General features: G+C 57.6%; 6 protein-coding genes across 6 annotated transcripts; 4 read left to right on the top strand and 2 right to left on the bottom strand.

Moving 5' to 3' along the window:
- Positions 1-271: 271 nt before the first annotated feature.
- SPBR_08616 (uncharacterized protein) lies at positions 272-1168 on the top strand (the record flags this gene model as incomplete). Its single annotated transcript, XM_040766854.1, has 1 exon — positions 272-1168. The coding sequence occupies one exon, from the start codon at positions 272-274 to the stop codon at positions 1166-1168; it is 897 nt and encodes a 298-aa protein (XP_040614644.1).
- Positions 1169-1654: 486 nt separating this feature from the next.
- SPBR_08472 (uncharacterized protein) lies at positions 1655-3001 on the top strand (the record flags this gene model as incomplete). Its single annotated transcript, XM_040766710.1, has 2 exons — positions 1655-1839; positions 1918-3001. The coding sequence occupies 2 exons, from the start codon at positions 1655-1657 to the stop codon at positions 2999-3001; spliced, it is 1269 nt and encodes a 422-aa protein (XP_040614643.1).
- Positions 3002-4564: 1563 nt separating this feature from the next.
- On the top strand, positions 4565-6358 carry SPBR_08321 (uncharacterized protein; the record flags this gene model as incomplete). The annotated part of the gene is made up of 2 exons (XM_040766559.1): positions 4565-4690; positions 4769-6358. The coding sequence occupies 2 exons, from the start codon at positions 4565-4567 to the stop codon at positions 6356-6358; spliced, it is 1716 nt and encodes a 571-aa protein (XP_040614642.1).
- Positions 6359-7017: 659 nt separating this feature from the next.
- On the bottom strand, positions 7018-8108 carry SPBR_08554 (tetratricopeptide repeat domain containing protein; the record flags this gene model as incomplete). Its single annotated transcript, XM_040766792.1, has 2 exons — positions 7018-7686; positions 7734-8108. 2 exons carry the CDS (start codon positions 8106-8108, stop codon positions 7018-7020), a joined length of 1044 nt encoding a protein of 347 aa, XP_040614641.1.
- A 76-nt stretch (positions 8109-8184) lies between these two features.
- SPBR_08080 (AP-3 complex subunit delta-1) lies at positions 8185-12394 on the top strand (the record flags this gene model as incomplete). The annotated part of the gene is made up of 3 exons (XM_040766318.1): positions 8185-8226; positions 8757-8860; positions 8983-12394. 3 exons carry the CDS (start codon positions 8185-8187, stop codon positions 12392-12394), a joined length of 3558 nt encoding a protein of 1185 aa, XP_040614640.1.
- Positions 12395-12605: 211 nt separating this feature from the next.
- Positions 12606-14348, bottom strand: SPBR_08335 (tRNA-guanine transglycosylase family protein; the record flags this gene model as incomplete). Its single annotated transcript, XM_040766573.1, has 2 exons — positions 12606-13762; positions 14021-14348. 2 exons carry the CDS (start codon positions 14346-14348, stop codon positions 12606-12608), a joined length of 1485 nt encoding a protein of 494 aa, XP_040614639.1.
- Positions 14349-18343: the final 3995 nt, after the last annotated feature.

The following is an 18343-nucleotide window of genomic DNA, read 5'->3' as shown; positions in this document are numbered from 1 at the left end:
TATGGCATCCGACTCGCAGAAACCTTCTTAGAATTGGCTGCGTACCAGTTTTTCTGAGGAAGGTGAGGGAACGTGCATCTTTCGGCGCTTAGCTAGCGCTTACCGCATCTGCGGCGGTAGTAGTGGAGGAGCACCGCAGTGCGACGTAATAATGCCCGCTCATTCTCTTTTCTCTTTCGCAGAAAATGACGGCGATCATTACTTGTAATGCGCATTTCTGATGCGCATTTCGCTTTTCGGCAACCAAGACCGGTGCACAGATTGGGCCGGGATGGCCGTAAGCGAGATTGATGTCCCTGCCGATGCGTCGGCAGGCCCTGTCCCATCAGCGACATACGACCGGTTCACCATCGCGCCCGAGGACGTCGTGGTCCACAAGTGGTCCTGCGACGCGAGCACACCCACGAGCGCTGTGGTCGTTCTGCAGCACGGTTTCGGCGAATATGCCGAGCGCTACCTCTCATCACACTACAAACTGATCCCGAAGCTGCAGGCGGAAGGTTTTGAGGTGTGGGCGCTCGACTTTTATGGCCACGGACGATCCCCGGGCGACCGCGGAATGGTCAATGTGGTGATGGCAGTCAGGCACCACCTCGAGGTTCGAAAGCGCGCCGCCGAGCGAGGGCTGCCCGTCTTTCTGTTTGGCCACTCGCTCGGCGGCCTCGTCACGGCGGGCAGTGTCACCTCGTCGCCCGACGACATCGCTGGTGTCGTTTTGTCCAGCCCGGTCCTGCCAGCTGCCATGTCCGGACTGGGCCAGGCTGCGCTCCAGGTGGTCGCCAGCATCGTGCCGAAAACCAAGGTCCCGCTTCCCGGGCCGCCACTGGACGAGCTGTGCCACGACCAGGAGCAGGTCCGGATCCTGGTGGAAGACCCTATGAAGTACAAAAGCGGTATTTCGTTCTCTGTCGCGTCGACCGCGGTGAAAGTCGTCAACCTCGTGTGGGCGGCGGTGGACAAATGGACGGCTCCGACGCTGGCGATCCACGGCACTGCCGACTCTCGCGCTGAGCATCGGCAGTGCCAGAGTTTCGTGGACAAGATTGCATCTCAAGACAAGGAGCTGTTTTCTATCGAAGGCGGTTACCACGAACTGCTCAACGCTCTTGAGCCCGAAGAGACCTTTCGACATGTGGTCGAATGGCTCCATAGCCGCATTTCTACATAACCATCTAACAAGAGTTGTTACAATTTCCAGTAGATTTTCCGTGGAGAGGTTGTTTATGTGCCGTTGGTATTATGAGTACTCTAACGAGCACGGCACAAAGTTGGTCTGTTGCAATATGGCATTGGCGTCCCTGGCTGTTCAAAAGACGGTCAAATCTGCCCCGAGTGCCAAGAGCTGACCGGCCACTGACACGCTCGCAAGCTAAGCACGGATTTAGGAAAGTCGGCGACGTCCTGCCAGCAAAACAGGAGCCGCAGAATACTAAAAACTCCGTAGTGGGACATTAGGCAGCACCATTCGAATTCCGGTCCTTCTTATATAAAGCCTCGATTGTGTTTGAATAGCACACAGAGACCAAAGAAAACGACGTTAGATCAATGGCTATGTGCACGCACACCCCTTTATTGTCGACGAACCCAGACCAGCGTACTTTCGACTCCCTTTGTAAGCGGCCCTTGGCTCGATTCGCCTCATTAGCAGTAGCCCATGGAGCCTAGCCAATCTGAAGAAGTAGCCCATCGTGCTACAAGGTCGACCGTCTTTACCAGGCTGTTGTTTATTGGCGCCGTCGTTTCCCTACTACCCAAGATCCTGGCTTTGTTCATCCTGCGCAAACTTTTGGGGCCTCGCTCAGACGTTCCGGGGGATCTGCAACGATCGATTGTTCGCGGGTGTGTGCTACATCGTCTCCCTTTTATTACTGATTTGCTCAAACTATTAGCCTTGTCGTTACTAACCCTTGCTGCTAGAGCCACTACCCTGCCGTTGCGCCTTTTGCATGGCCGCCGCCCACCGTTTGATGTCGAGTCTGTGCTGGCGGCGCCCCGTTTCAGGAACTACGACCGCCAGCTCTGCACCAAGGTCTCGACTGGGCTGGGATCGGCCTACTGGGTTTGCAAGGGACGCCCGCGCGGCTCGTCACAGCCGCCGCGGAAGCAGCATCCAGACCCGCGCGAGAGCGACCTCGTGCTCTTCTACCTGCATGGCGGCGCCTATGTGTATGGCGAACCTTTGGGCTCGACGCTGCTTCTGCTGAGGGCCGCCGAGATCGCGGCCGCGCGCGGCGTCAATGTCAGCATCTTCACCGTCGGCTACACGCTGGCGCCAACAGGCACGTTTCCCCTGCAGCAGCGACAAGCGGTGGCGGCGTACCGGTATCTGCTAGATGTCGAGCGCGTCTCGCCCGACCAGATTGTCGTGAGCGGCGAATCGGCGGGCGCGCACCTGGCCCTGACGTGCCTGATGGGCATTGCCCAGGCAAAGCTTCCGACACCGGCGGCCTCGCTCCTGCTCTTCCCTTGGATCAGCCTGACGAACTCGTCGCCGTCCTTTGAGCGGAACAAGTACAAGGACGTGCTCACCAAGTCACTGCTGGACCGCTGTGCCGCAGAGGTGCTTGGTAAAGACGCAGGAGCAGGAGCAGGAGCAGGAACGGGCTCCAACATCTACGAGGGCGTCAACTGGGACCAGTTGGAGCTTGTGGACCTGACGCGCCAGCCAACCAAGGACAAAGGCGCGACGCCCCTGGCTTGGAACCAGATTCTTCCGTCCTTCACGTGGATCAATGTAGGCGAACACGACATGTTCTTCGATGACATCCAGACGTTTATTCGCCAGGCGGAAGCGGACGGAGCACGCGTTCAGCTGGATATGACGCAGAAGAAGCCGCACGGTTGGCACTCCGGCGACAGATCCAAGGCGAACGAATTCGTGCAAATGGACCCAGACGAGGCAGTGCCGGAAGGGATGCTTCCCGGCTGTGACAATGTTGGCCAGGCCCTCCTTCGGGTCTGGGACGAGGCCGTGAGTAAAAGCAGCCGGGCCAGGCTGTGACCGTATCGCCCCTCAAAACACGAGATGTCGTCTCAGGTGGACCGTTCTGCTTATCTATCCTCCAGTTGACGGTGCCGAGTACCAATAGTACTGGGGATATGCGGAACCTCAAGAGGCAATCTACACGTCGCTTACTTGCGGGTGAGTGAGATGCTTAAATCAACGGAGTTCTCCGTAGAAGCTATATATGCAGTCGTATCAAATACGTCAGATCCAGGCACGAGCCACGTTTGTTTTGTGTTTTAGTTGACGATAGCTATCGACTCTTGACCTGGTCCTCCACGTCGACTAGTATCACCAAGAGAGAAGTGCGTATCACACGCGGCGAAAAGCAGCGAAATGCAACGAAAACCGACAGAAAGACACCGCAAAGTAGGCCCATTCATTACCAAGTAATAGACGGAATGGAAATCACAAAAGTATGGTCCAGTGGCTGGCGATCCAGCGGCAGGCGACAAAGTGGCCAAAAAGCTAACAAAAAGGACCGCGGCTCAGTCGAGACGGTCGAGCCCAATGACAACACAATGCATGGTAAACAACCGCATGTGATGCACCACAGCGCGCCGAAGCAAATCCTGGAGACATCATACTGGTTCTCGATTGCTTGCTTCACATGAAGGTTGAACCTTCCCCGCAAAATGGCTGGCGCTCTTTCCCCGCTACGGTCCTTTGAGATTCATTCTCCCCGCGAGCGCCTAGGAAGGTGCAAGCACAATAAATAGAGCGGTGGAAAGGAGGCGGTTCACGACACTTTGGGAAAGAGCCCCGTCGTGGGAGGGGACTAGTGTTTCCGGGTGGTGCTTTCCCCGCGTTTCGATCTCGAGGATTTTACGGACCTTTGAGCTATTGTTGACTTTTGCCCATCTCGACCATCGAACAAAACATCGCACAGGAGAGCCAGCTGGTAAAATGCGGGGAGTGCAGCTAGGCCGTACTTCCGAGGCCTTTCCTGTGCCAAGAGGAGGGAGGTCTAGCTGTTCTTTGAGGACCGATTCTGGGCATGGTCGATGCCAAAGGGGCGGACGACATTCTGGGTGGCGGTTTCCCTCTTTGATTATATCCAGATTAGGAAAGTACACGACTATCCCTGCCCGCCGCTCCCTGTCACGATTCCATTGTCCTGAGTCCATTGCTCTGCACCACTCGTGTGACTACCAGTGTGCCTCTAATCGTACTTGTTACGCTTTTGGCCATTGTTGGTTCCCATAGCCGACAATATGGCACAGAATAGGGTCTTCCTTGCGCTACGGGATGTTTGTGCCGTTCCAAGGGCTGGCCCCGTCCAACTCAGGTCCAACGGGCCTGCGACGGTCCCCGATCCAGATGCAGGTCTCAGCTGAGTACAAATAAACCCATATCCGTCGCTTTGAGACACTTCGCGTGGTCGAGCCAATGGATTCTGTGCTCGGTTAGCCAAAACGGTGTCTGGATCTGGCTCTCTGACTCTTGTTTGCTGAAGAAATCCATCGACCATCGAACAACGAGCAACGAACATCGACCCGTATCACAGCGAGTTTCACCCAATTCAAATTCATCATCGGCATCCTTCACTCACACGTCACAATGAGCGACCACTCGAACAAGGACGCCGTGGCGGTCTTGGAGGAAATTGACAATGTTGCAACGCAGACAAGCAATGTCGAAGAGAAGGGTGTGGTTGAAGATACGGAAGCCAGCCACCGGCCGAGGGTATGTTTCGTTTCTTTATTGTGTGAATTCGTGAATTCTTGCATCATTGTCAACGCGAGCTGACCTTGCCGTCACTAGCTGTCTGACATCCGGTTCATCCTCCTGCTGGTTGGATTCGGCATGGCCTTTATCGGCTCGCAGGTCCAACCGCTGGTCTTCTCGTCAATTGTCCCAGAGATTGCTGCCAGCCTCAACTCGCACGACTTGCTTATCTGGTTCTTCTGCACGCCCTATGTCGCCATCGGTGTCATTGCGCCCTTCATCGGGCCGCTGGCCGACCTCTTGGGCCGCAAGCCCATCGCCCTGGCCGGCGTGCTGTCGTCCATGGTCGGCATGATCGTGGCCGCCGCCACACCGACCGCCGCCGGCTACCTTGCCGGCATGGTCCTCACAGGCATTGGCATCGCCGCAGAGGAACTCATGGCCATCACGGCCATTGTCGAGATTGTGCCCACCCGCTACCGCGGCTACTACGTCGCCATCATGGTCGCCTGCTTCCTGCCGTTTGCTCCCGGCTCGCTGTACGGTGTGCTCCTTGCCCAGTACAGCTGGCGCTACTGTGCCTGCTTCGTCGCCCTCTGGAACTTTGTCACGGCCATTCTCATCTTCTGCTTCTACAATCCGCCGCCCCGCACCAACGCCGCCGGCATGACCACGGCCGACAAGATCAAGCACATTGACTTTGTGGGCGGCCTCCTCATGACCGCCGGCCTCGTCATGTTTTTGGTGGGCTTCAACTGGGGCGGCCAGCAGTACCCGTGGCACGCGGCCCGTGTCATCGCCTTCCTGACCATTGGCAGCGCCCTGATTGTCATCTTCTGCCTGTACGAGGCCTATGGGGCGCCCTACCCCATGTTCCCCCGCCGTCTCATGCGCCACACCCGCACATTCATCGCCCTCATGGTCGTCATTACGATGGCCGGCATCAACTACATCCCGGTGCTCTTCTTCTGGGTCCTGCAGGCCGTCGCCGTCTACGACTCGGATCGGATCGAGCTTGGCATCCGCACGCTTCCGTTTGGTTTCTGTATTCTGGGCGGCGCACTCATCTCGGCCGTCATTGTGTCACGGTTCAAGTCCCACCTGCGTCTCATCATGTCGACGTTCTGCATCGTCCAAGTCGTCGCCATTGGCTCCATGGCCGCCGCGGACCCGTACAACATCAACACCATTTGGGCGCCCTTGGTCCTGGGCCTGTTGGGTGTGGGCGGTGTGCTCATCCCCAACCAAATCATCATCACCGTTATCTGCCCGGACGATCTCATTGCCACGGCCACCAGCCTGACCGTCTGCTTGCGCGCCGTCGGCCAGGTCGTTGGCTTGAGCACCTTCTACACGCAGTTTGTGTCCGTCCTCACGGCTAGGACGCTGAAGCTCGTCATCCCTGTTGCCATCAACGCGGGCATCTTTGACATTCCGACGCTCCAGAACATGATGCCCACGCTGGTGTCGATGCCATACAAGTTATGGGCCCCTACCATCAGTGCGCTGGACACGCCAGACAAGATTGACACGCTGCACCACGCGGTCGTGGATGCCTTTGGAGGCGCCTTCCCACGTGTTTATTTCATCTCTATTGCCTTTGGTGTGACGGCGGTGATTGCCAGCTTCTTTATTGAGAGCCTGGGCAAGTTAATGGACGAGCACATTGCTGTGCCCTACTTTTAAGACGGCAGTGTTTGGAAAGAGATCTATCACTTTATGAACTCTCATACTGGATGCATTTTATGCAAAATCGCTATAAATGTTAATTTCTCGTTTGTGCCGTTTTGCTTATTACGAAGATTTATTTTGACAAATTCACATTGTATCATTCAAATATCACACCGCCCCCTTTGCCAACATGAAAGTCTGTCGGTACGTGACAAGACGTATGCGGCTCTAGAACGTTCGTCGTGGCGTACGTTCATGCTTATGTGTGTGTTGCACGATATGCCGTAGTATTTGGGCAGCAAAACAACCCAACCGCGGCCCAATGTCAACACCAATGGCCGGTGCCCAAATCCTCCGTCGTCTTCTGTCCATTCCATCGCCCTATAGGGCTCCGTATGAACGTTTTCGCCACCGCGGCAAAACCCCCTCCCGATTTAACCTTATCATGCACGTCCAAGCCGGCATGCACACTCGTTGGGCACGTATGCAAGCAGAGGCGGCCGAACAGATGCTGGAAATCGATGCCAAAGGACGTCGTCGAGTGTATTTAACGAGGGTGTGAATGAAAAAAGAGAGGCCCCACCAGTCCCGGGCTCGATGATCGCATGCACAGCTAAAAAGGTACGAGAAAAAAAGACACGAAACAAGAAAACAAGCACACCACAGAGGTACGACTATCGTACAACCGCTGCCGCCTCACCCGCCAGCAGTTCCCGTGCTGCTGCGATCTCGGCCGCGTCGTATCCACTCCAGCGCGCCTCCTTGGCCGTGTACCGCCGCACAATCTCCGAGAGCTTCTCTGTGGCCAGCTGCCCCAGACGCTCGACGGTCGCCGTGTCCGGCAGCGCAAAGTCTTCTGCGCCGTCACGGCTGCCGCTGTGGGCGCTGTCGTTCTTCTGCCTAGGCCACTTGCCCGCGTTCTTGAGCACAAACGACGTCACCAGCTTGAGGCCGTAGAAGCCCCGCAGGTAGTCGTCGCACAGCTCGACGCTCCGGCAGAACCGCTTGAGCGACTCGGCCGCGTACTTTTGTGTGGCCGCATCGCTGCCGCCGGCGGCCGTCGACGCCGCCATGTACTCAATCTCGCCGAGCCGCGCGTGTATGTTCCACGCATTCGGCGACAGCAGGAGCACCTCCTCGAGCGCATAGACGGACTGGGCGTAGAGCCCCTGCTCGAGGTAGACGTCGGCGAGCTCGGCCCAGGCCTCGGCGTCCGTGGGCGAAAAGTCGAGCAGCGCAGTCAGGCCGGCCACAGCCTCGGCGGTCTTTCCGGTCGACCGCAGCAAAGCGACCCGCCGTTTATGAATGGGCTTCTTTTGGTCAGCGCCGCCACACGTTTTTGCCTGGCCTTTTGGATGGCTCTCCCCCTCAGACGCTGTCATCGACTCACCACGTTCGTATTGTCCTTGGCCAGAATGTCGTCGTAGCCTTTGAGCACCGCCCGCAAGCTCGCATCGTCATTTGCCTCGGCCTCCTGGACCAGTCCCTGCAGGGCCATGACCCGGTCGTTGTCGTCGCCGAACCGCTGCACAAGCCGCCGGACGCACTCCCGTGCCGACTCGAGATCGCCCGTCCGTAGGCACGAGATGAGCAGGTTCTCGTACGACAGCCAGACCTCGGGGCTCTCAATGGGCGACACAAGCGACTCCAGAGCCGATGCACCGACTCTGCTGGGCAGGCTCTTCAGCACGGCCGGCGCGCGCTGCGACAGCGACAGCGCCTCGGCCGGCGTGAGGTGGCTCGGCGGGTGCAAGAGGGACGCCATTCGTATGGCGTTTCGGAGAAAAGACGGTAGGCTGGTCGAAGTCGATTGATCGAGGTTTGGTCCCGTCACAACTGGGATGGGAGGCTGGGGTAATGTCGATTGTATTCGTGAAGACGAGGTGAGCTTTCGATGAAGCTTTTCGCCAGCCAAGCACTGCTCCTTCCAGTAACAGTAGCCCAATAACAGCGCTGATTAGCATATCTTACGTATCGCGATAATAGGGGGTTTGCGCCTGCCTCACAGCGCTGTCACCGCCCGCTTAGCGGCAGTATTTTGGTCCGTGCGTAAAGGACAGTGCGCAGATGGTACGCTACGTACAATTAGTGGGCCATACCTTCCTGCATGTGCACACCGCACTGTCCGTCCGTCGTCAACAAGAATAAACGTGGGGTGCATCCCACCACCATTACGGCAGCAGCACCAGCGCAGCTCTAGACGGCCCTCTATTCGGTTGATGACGAGCTCTTGGTTTCCGCCCACCACGATCTCGACACAGACAATCCGCGACCCAGTCAACACGCGACCACACACGAGCGTCCTTCTTCCCGCACCGGGCTCACCCAGCGCCTTGTAGCTCGCCCCAGTCCTGCCCGCTCCAAGATGCATGCTGTCGCCGTGCCGCATCGACTGCCGTTCTCCTTTTCCTAGATCACGATCCCATTCCACGTTCCTGGCGCTGCCACGACGGCCGACGACCTAAAACGCTACGCCCAGTGCACACGGGACTACCGGCTACCGGAGGAGACGAGGACGTTGCATATACGTAGTCGGTTGTTGGGGGGTGGGAGCGCCTACCGCCAGGCAGAGGCAAGATGTGAGTTCAGTCAAAGTATGGACCTTTTTTTGTCTTTGTTTCTTGTTTCTGACATACCAGGTTTGAAAAATCACTGCTCGACCTCATCCGCGGCCTGCGGCACCACAAGGGCAATGAAAAGGCATACATACAAAACTGCCTCAAGGAATGCCGTGCCGAAGTGCGCAGCCAGGACATGGACGTCAAGGCCACGGCCCTGCTCAAGCTCGTCTACCTCGAGATGGTCGGCCACGACATGTCCTGGGCCTCGTTCCACGTGCTCGAGGTCATGTCGTCCCAGAAGCTGCAGCAGAAGCGCATCGGCTACCTGGCCGCCGTGCAGAGCTTCCGGTCCGACACCGAGGTGCTGATGCTGGCCACCAACTTGCTCAAGAAGGACTTGAGCGCCACGTCGCCCATTGCCATCCAGCTGCCGATTGCCACGCTGCCACACATCATCACGCCCTCGCTGGCACTGTCCGTGCTGCCGGATCTGTTGCCACGCCTCACGCACTCGCACCGCGTCATCCGCAAAAAGACCATCGTCACGCTCTATCGTATGGCCCTCGTCTATCCCGAGACGCTGCGTGCCGCCTGGCCCAAGATCAAGGAGCGTCTCATGGACCCGGCAGAAGACCCCAGCGTCACGACCGCCATCGTCAATGTGATTTGCGAGCTAGGATGGCGCCGGCCGCACGACTTCTTGCCGCTGGCCCCGCGTCTGTTTGAGCTGCTCGTCGGCACCAACAACAACTGGATGGCCATCAAGCTCATCAAGCTGTTTGCAACGCTGACGCCGCTCGAGCCGCGTCTCGTCCGCAAGCTGCTGCCGCCGCTGACCGACTTCATCCGCACGACACCCGCCATGTCGCTCCTCTACGAGTGCATCAACGGCATCATCCAGGGCGGCATCCTCGGCAGCGATGACGACTCGTCGGGCCGTGAAGAGATTGCGTCGCTGTGCGTGACGAAACTGCGGGGCATGATGATGATTGAAAACGATACAAACTGTGAGTATCTCACGCATAAATGGAGAATCAACAGTTGCACAGGTACAGCGACTAACCAAACAGTAAAATACGTTGCGCTCCTCGCTTTTAACAAAATCGTGGCGACGCATCCGTACTTGGTGGCACAACAAGAAGACGTCATTCTCGAGTGCATCGACAGCCCGGACATCAGCATCCGCATCAAGGCTCTCGATCTCGTCCAGGACATGGTCAGTAGCGACAATTTGGTCTCGATTGTCGGCCGTCTCATGCGCCAGCTGAAGCAGGCATCCTCGGCCGAGCCGGTCAAGCAGATTGAGGTGCGCCAGATGGAGTTCCGCGCCGAATCGGACGACGAGTTGGAAGGCGCGCGTCCGCCTGCCAAGAACAAGAACCAGGAGACACCCCTGCCCGAAGACTACAAGATCGACGTCATCCACCGCATCCTCGCCATGTGCTCGCAGAACAACTACAGCAATCTCACCGACTTTGACTGGTACATTGATATCCTGACGCAACTGTTACGGACGGCACCATCGCCAAGAGCAGCAGACGGCGACAGCGACAGCGACGGTGGCGCCCTTGGCACATTGTCCGGGTCAGCGGCCGCCGCCAACGTCTCCGAGAAGATTGGCAGCGAGCTGCGAAATGTCGCTGTCAAGGTGCACGCACTCCGTCCTGCTGCTGTTCGGGCGGCCGACGAGGTCATTGTCCAGCTGAGCTCTGAGGCAGCTTCGGCAGCTGCCGTGGGCGCGCAGGTGATGTCGACTGCGCTGAAGCCGCTCGCTTGGATGACTGGCGAGTATGCTTTGTACCTGCTGTCCGCCGACGACACGCTCACGTGTCTACTGCAGCTGCTGCCGCGCATCCGCTTCGCAGACGTACTCGCCACGTGCCTGCAGGCTGTTGTCAAGCTGTTCGCGTTTGTCGTCAGCGACGGCCAGGCCCACAACCTCGACCTCGGCTGGACACCGGAGCGGAAGTCCAACATCGCGCTGCTGCTGGCGCGGCTCGTGCACGCCATGGAGCCTCTGGCCCAGCACCCGCAGTTGGAGGTGCAGGAGCGCGCTGTGGAGTTTTCGGAGCTGCTCAAACTGGCTGCCGAGGCGGTCACCGCACAGCCTGTTTCGACCGATGAGGTGCAGCAGGACGCGCCGCTCCTGCTCACGGAGGCGATTCCGTCTCTGTTCCGCGGCTGGGAACTCAACTCGGTGTCGGCGGCCGCACAGTACAATGTACCAATGCCGTCCGGTCTGGATCTGGACGAGCCCATTCACCCGAACCTAAACAAACTTTTGGCCGAAGCCGATTATCTGGCGGCTTTGCCTGGTGCGGCGGCCGTGTCCGCCGAAGAGAGCGAATTCGACTCGTACTACAACAACAAGCCAGCTGCTACGCACGTGTCGTCGGCCGAGCCGGCCATCAACCGGTTACAGGATGTGTCCGAACCGGCTGCCTCATCGTCGTTGTTGTACCAGCAGCGGCCCGATGAAGAAGCCTACTTGGATGCCGACATTCTGGCACGGCGGCGTGCCGAGCGACAAGAGCGCAACCGCGATGATCCCTTTTACATCCCGTCCACCGATGCTTCCCGCCTCCCAACACGAGACACTTCGACACCGATCCATGACATTCTCAAGAACGACAACGGTGAGGATCTGGATATCGACTCGATCCCTGTGATGCAGCTCGACCTCCAGAATCTCGGAACCAGCGGCGGTGGCGGTCAGACAGCAGCCGCATCGCTGTCGGCCGCACAACAATTGCAAAAGCAGCAACAGCAACAGCGGCAACAACAACAACTGCACCAGCCGCAAAAGTCACTCAGCTCCCGCCCTCGGATCGTCATTGCCGCCGACGAGACGCTGAGCGGCACAAGTGGACGGTCTACGCCGCGCAACTACGAGTCGGAGACCGGGTCCAACGACAGCGGTGCCAAGCCACAGCGGGCCAAGAAGAGCGCCAAGCAGCACTCGCTTCTGCACGTCGACTCGAGCCACATTGGGATGTTGAGCCTCGAGGACAATGGCACCAGTGGCACCAGTGGCGGCCCGGGGCACAGCAGCTCCCGCTCCTGGGCAGGTGCGGGCGGCAGCGCCAGCGTCTACGACCTGGAGCGTCAGAAGCGGGCGGATGCTGAGATGGCCCAGGCGCTCAAGGAAGTTGAGAAGCGGCGCCTGGAGATGCAGCGGGCTAACGAGCGCGTGCAGATGGCGCACGGCGTGTCGCTCGAGGGTGCGGAAGTCGTGGCCAAGAAGCCCAAGAAGAAGAAGTCGACAAAGATGACCGAAGGCGATGCGAACGGCAACGACAACAGCAACGGCGCCGACCATGGAGCGGAAGGCGGGGCCGTGGTGGTGAAGCCCAAGAAGAAAAAGAAGGCCACCACAGCCGTCGACGGTGCTGGTGATGGCGGTGAAGCTGGCGCACCTGTTGCAGTCAAGCCCAAAAAGAAGAAGGTGAAGAAGGTGATTGACCTACAAGAGGCCGAACCGGCATCATAGGCCATCAGTGAAGGGGATCAAACGACTAGATAGGATATGTGAACGGGCGGCAGGCACACAAATTTTATAATGATATTTCGTACCATTTTTCGCAAAACGTTTTGTTTCTATGCATGTCTATAACCCAAGGATTCCCCCCGTAACTCCATGCATTACCGCGTCTTTCAAACAACACATTATTGTTCTTTTGCATTCGTCACTGACCGTTTCCTTACGCGTCCACCGCCATGGTATCACCGGCCGGTGTGGGTGGGACCTCCTCTAAACGGCCCCACTGAGGCTTGTTCAAAGGGGCCTCCACAACGCCATCCGTCTTGACCTGGTAGCCCCGGAGCCGAGGCCGTGTCGCCCGTCCGACCGGCATGTCCGTCTCATACAGCGTCTGAAACTGCCGTGCCCGGCGCTGGAAGCCTGCGACGCCTTCGTCGGCCAGGGTCGCACGGATGCCCGCAAACAGCTCGCGCATAACGTGGTGGTTGTGCACCTGCAGCAGCGTCCAGGCAAGCATCTCGCGGGCGTCCAGCAGGTGGTGGATGTACGCGCGGTGGTGCGCCGTGCAGGCGCCACAGGGGCAGCCGGGCCGCAGGGGCCGCGTGTCGGCCTTGAACACAGGGTCCGTTAGGTCCATGGCCAGGGGCAGCCGGGCGGCGCTGCTTTCGCCGCTCGCCACATTTTGCTGTTCGCCGGATCCGACGTCGGTGGCCGCCCAGGAAAAGGTGTAGGAGAGTCCTTGCTCGGAAGCGTCCGTGACGGCCGGCAACAGCATGATGTCAATGCCCAGTCCGACCTGGCGCAGGATGTGGTGCGGCGTCACAGCCGGGTGCAGAGACAGGCGCGGCAGGGGCACCAGGGTGTCGGCGTAGTCGGCGTGCAGGTCGGGCAGAAGATCGACATCATAAACAGCCAGGCCAGCGACGGTGGGTCTTGCTTTACCGGCACCACCGTTGCCAACAGCCTCGTCCGCCTCCCCTGCTCTTGCCAACTCGGCCAGCCGGTTGAGGTACTGCCACTGCGTAGCGTACGGAACGGGCAGCGTCGGTGCAAACAGCGCGATCCCAGTCGCGTCGGCCACCCCGTCCCGTTCCACCTGGTCGATCCAGTCCTCGGTGCGCTCGGCCATGCGGTAGCCACGCTTCGCCGCCGGGTGCGGCACGGACACATAATCCGAGACGGATGATTTTGCGGGCGTGTTGTTTGCCATGTGAGTAATGGTGCCGCCGCCGTATGTCAGGTCCGCCATGGGCACGGCAATGTCGGGGCGCAGGTTGTCAATGGCGGCATGGTACGCGTTAAGGGTCAGCTTCTGGAAGCCGGTCGAGGTGACAATGGAGATGTGGCTGGGGCCGTTGCCGAGATGGGAGGCAGCAGCTGGATGTCGACGGGGTGCGAGGACAGATATGGACGAGGAAGGGAGGGCTGTAAATGTGTGCAGTCGGGGCGTAGAGGAGGAGGAGGAGGAGGAGGAGGAAGATGATGACGAGGGAGAAGATGGCGAGGCTGAGGTGGACGGGGTCGAGTAGATGGGAGGCGCGCGGCCGGGATGCAGGGGAATATTCTCGACGACTGGCGATTAGCATGGAACGACGGGCACAAAATATATAGTTGGACCCTGCACGAGGTACTCACAGTCTTCCAGCGCAAAATATGCGCCGTTGACGAGGCCGGTGCGGACGGCGTTGTCTGGTGTCACGTGCGGCACGGCACCGCGCGATGTGACAGGGAAGAAGTTCGGTGTTGGGACCGGCGTGCGGCCGGGGAGCACTAGAGTGCCGAGCCGTGGGACGGCCGAGCGGCCAAACGCTTCGTCAGCTGCCACAGCACTCCCGCTGCCGTTACCAACAGACGATGCCGCCGTCTTGATGATACGGAATATTGGCGGCGGCATACCGTCGGGCGGCGACGGAGGGGAAGAGAGGGAGGTGGGGTCGAGCGGGCCGGCAGGATCAGACGACATGACTCCGCCCAGGTGGTGAGGAAGAAAAGAACGACGTGTGGATGAGGTTTTGCCGTTCTCGTGACGATATACTGCGTACACGAAAATACCAAGCACGAGGCTTTTCGCAGGGAACTGCACTTAAACTTTTTAGGTGGGTTGTTTGCATGTGGGCAGCGCCTTCCTTGTAGCGGAGCTGGCCAATCACTAGGGGAAGGAGCCACCTGCCGCCAAAGCTGTCAAAATGACTAATCTTTTAATAACGAACTTCCCGGCGTCGGCCCTTGGGCTACATTTCCGGTCGTAATTCTGCCGTGAACATGGCCATTGACTTGGTAATAATAAGATATTGTGTTTCTATACTTGGAAAAAAACTGGAGTTGTCAATTTGGAGAAAGACCTCCCCGACGACTCTCACCACGAGAAACACTGCTGGAGTAGCGAGATCATGGGATTCGACCCCGGTTAAAAACACGCATCAACGCTGTACTTTGTATGTACATCGTAACCTGGTCAAGTTGGATTGTGGTCCGGCGGCCACGAATATGGCCGGAGGCAACCAAGAAGTTCGGCCGACGTTCAATGAAATACGCCATAGTGCAGGGCTGAAAGATATACCATATGCGTGGGCAGTGCCATGGTCCTTCCACTCGAGGAGCAAGGAGACCAGAAATGTCTCACCAAATCACGTATGAGATCCTTCTCGCTGAAACTGCTAAAGGATTCAAAGATACCGTCAAGACAACGGTGGCACGCGCTCGGGGTATTGCACATAGGCCGGGCCGACCGGCCAGTCTCATTTGCGATGTCGGTGCCCATTCGTTTGTGACAGAGTTGCGCGAGGTAGGCCGGTCAAATGACAGCGTGGGATAGCAGTGAGATAGAGACGGTGCGTGCCCCAGTTTTATTTGAGCGATGGAAGACCCAATAGGGCAACTGTGCGTGTAGCAATATCGTCAGACGCAAGTTCAAATTACACAGGCAGACCCAAAAACAATCGAGATGCGGTGGTGAGACGAATATGCGCACGATGTATGTCGTAGCGCGCTGAAAATTCAAGCGGATGGAAATGGATAACGGGGTTCAAGGGACCCCCCTTGTACGCAAGATGCACTCAAGAACAGGCGTCTCTTCACGCCCTTGGGCGGATGCCACGCGATGTATGTCCCTTCATTTCATCACTTCACTCTACAGCATACGACGCATGTCGTATCTGCAGCTGGCTTTGTTTTCCTTGTCCATGTCCACTTTCATTCGTCCCCTCGTATTCAGGGCTGCAAGCCCCGGACAGCAATGCATGCTCGCCTGCTCCTGTGCAGCTTCAAACATTGCATCGTGACCTAAAAGGCGCAAGCTGAGCTACATGGCGTAGAGCGGTGAAGAAGAAGAGGGGCAATGTCGGAGCATTGGAGCATTGGAGCATTGGGGGGCATTGGGGGCATTGGCGCCCGTCAAGTATCCCTGCAGTCCACGTTGTGCAAGGCAGAGGTGCGTCGTCGTTGGGCGATATGGACGGCGAATCGCAAAGAAGACTGTCGTGGTGGCATTGAGTCAGTCGTCTGCTATCCCGGTTTGAGGGTCGCCCCTCCGTTGCGTTTCTGTATTTCCGATCCCTCCTTCCACTGCTTTGACGGCTATTGGAAGTGGAGGAAACAAGGACCAAAGTGGACGAGCAAGCGACAGCATCGCACGGCCGGTAATTGGAAACTGGCGCGGGTTTTGAAATTGTGCCCGGATTTCTTTTTGGTTTTTGGCGGCGGGGCGCCGGTTAATAGCCGTGCTGTGCTTCGGTTACCGCATGCGGCTGGCAGGCGCTGGTGACGGCGTATGAAGTGCATGCATTCTTTTGACAGGCCGACGATGCCACTAAAGCCCTGTGCAGTTGTATGAAGTGCATGCATTCTTTTGACAGGCCGACGATGCCACTAAAGCCCTGTGCAGTTGTATTACTCGGCCCCCTAAGGCTCCTCTAATGTACACCCACCTCCCCCCCCCCCGCGGAAGGCTGCCGAGTCGCCATCTTTCCCCCTCGTGACCTTTTTTACATTAGCTTCGCACAACCTGCTTTTGGGAGGATCAGTAAGGGGGCCTGCGAGACATTGCACATCTGGAGAAGAAAGGAAGGGAGAAAGGAATTCCACATTAAGTGAGTGCCAGAGTGCGTCAAATGCTTCACCGCACATTTGCTATTCCATGCAATTCGGAACAGGGTTTTCGTTGGGGAAACGTACATGAACGAGCGAGCACATACGAAGTAGTGGGGGCCCATGTTCTTTTCATGCTTTCTTTTTTGTCGTTTTGTTTCTGGCTGTGTGAGTTTCTGTTTGGTAACACATTTCGTGCTTTTAGTTCCATTCCGGGGGAGCTGCAAATCAGCCCAAATGTGCAAAAAATAGACCACCTGATCATTTTCTCCCATTTTCTCCCGTTTTCTCCGGTCTTCCATTTTGTATGAGCTTTTCTGCCTGTGCCTTCCCCGGTCTTGCAACTTACGATTCCTACGCGTCCTCCTTTACCATTAATTCCCTCTCCTTTGCTGGCCACGCTTCCCTTGCCAGAGGACCAAATAGCATGGAGAAAAGCCAGAAAGCAAAAGGGAGGGAGGGAAACAAGAAACTCGTGTGACCCCCACGCCAATTCGCCGCCCACGCCGACGAAAGTTTTCTTGGGAAGTTAGTCCTGCCTAGCGTGAAAGTTAGCTTGCCTCGCCCTGCCTCTTCCCCATATGGCTCAGGTCGCTTCTTCCACCACGCATCACGATGCACTGCAGGCGAGTGCCATGCAGGCTATGTATTACTTACCTACAACGTACAGACATGGACTCGCCCTCCAGACTGTTGCTTCAGGCCTCTTCCTGGCACCTCCGATTCTCTTGTTCGCAAGCCATCTCGGTGTACAGAGAATCGGGCGTCGTCCACCTTGTTCCTCCCTGCTTGGGAAACAGCGCCAAGGCACTCCAAGCCAATTTCAATAGTTTCGTTTCTGAGATACGACTGTCCAAGCACGTCGCCTCGTCTTACGAGCAGAGATTGCACAAAATAGACCTTTTGGAGTGTTGTGACGAGTCAGTCCTCTTGTTACGCAGATTTTCAGGAACCGGTCCCGTGTGGCGAGGCAACAACAATAAGATTGTATCAAAGCACAACGCGTTACACTCTCCGGCGTACGACCTTAGACTCAGGGCCGCGACCACTTGGGAGGTTCTCCGGATGATGCCCGCGGCACACCACATGTGAGCGGCCGCATTTTGTGTGGAAATGCTTGACGAGCGGCGCGCAGTACCGTCGTGCCACGAATACTGTATTTCTACCTTTCTGCCCTTTGGCCTTTACTTTGCGGTTGGTTATGCCCATCATCCAAGTCTTGTCTTTGCATCCCCTCGTCCCTTTGTTCGAAATCCAGCGCACGGCTGGTGTTGACAAAAAAGGTACATGCGTGCATGCATGCGGAGCAACATACAGAGTGCAGCTTGTCCTGTCGCGAGTGGGATGCGCCCGTCCCTCTTTCCTCTGCACTGCACAACTGCATACAAGTGGGGCTGAAATCGGTCGGCAAGTGTGGGGAAGGGCCACCCTCCCAGAACAACGAAGCATGCAGGCATGCAAGAAGAAACATGGAGAGGCAAGAGTGCGAGAGATGAAAATTTGAGGCAAGAGCAGCAACAGACCCAAGAAAGCGACCTGCATGGCGTGCCCCCCAGACCGGCCCAAGGAAGGATCCACAGCTTGATAATTTCCACCAAACAGAAGCCTCGCTTTGTGCCTTCTCTCCAGTCTTTTTTTGCCGTTGTTTGTTTCGCTGTGACGCAGTCTCTGCGCATCATTCCTTGGTCATGGGCCATGTTCCCAGCCGGAAGGGCATGTCGGTCGTCCTTTCGCGGCTTGTCTTCGTGGCCTTCTTTGTTGCTCACCCCCCGCCTCCTCCCACACACTTTTGCAATCTCCCCAGCTCCCGTTGCCGTTGCCTTCAATACCGGCCGAAGATCGTCTTTTCCCGCCTCAACGGCGTCTCCGTTG

This window comes from Sporothrix brasiliensis (genome assembly GCF_000820605.1).
Source record: "Sporothrix brasiliensis 5110 chromosome Unknown Cont22, whole genome shotgun sequence".
Taxonomy (NCBI): Eukaryota; Fungi; Ascomycota; class Sordariomycetes; order Ophiostomatales; family Ophiostomataceae; genus Sporothrix; species Sporothrix brasiliensis.
The sequence above is the reverse complement of the archived record's forward strand: the minus strand, read 5'-3'. Positions and strand labels throughout refer to the sequence as shown.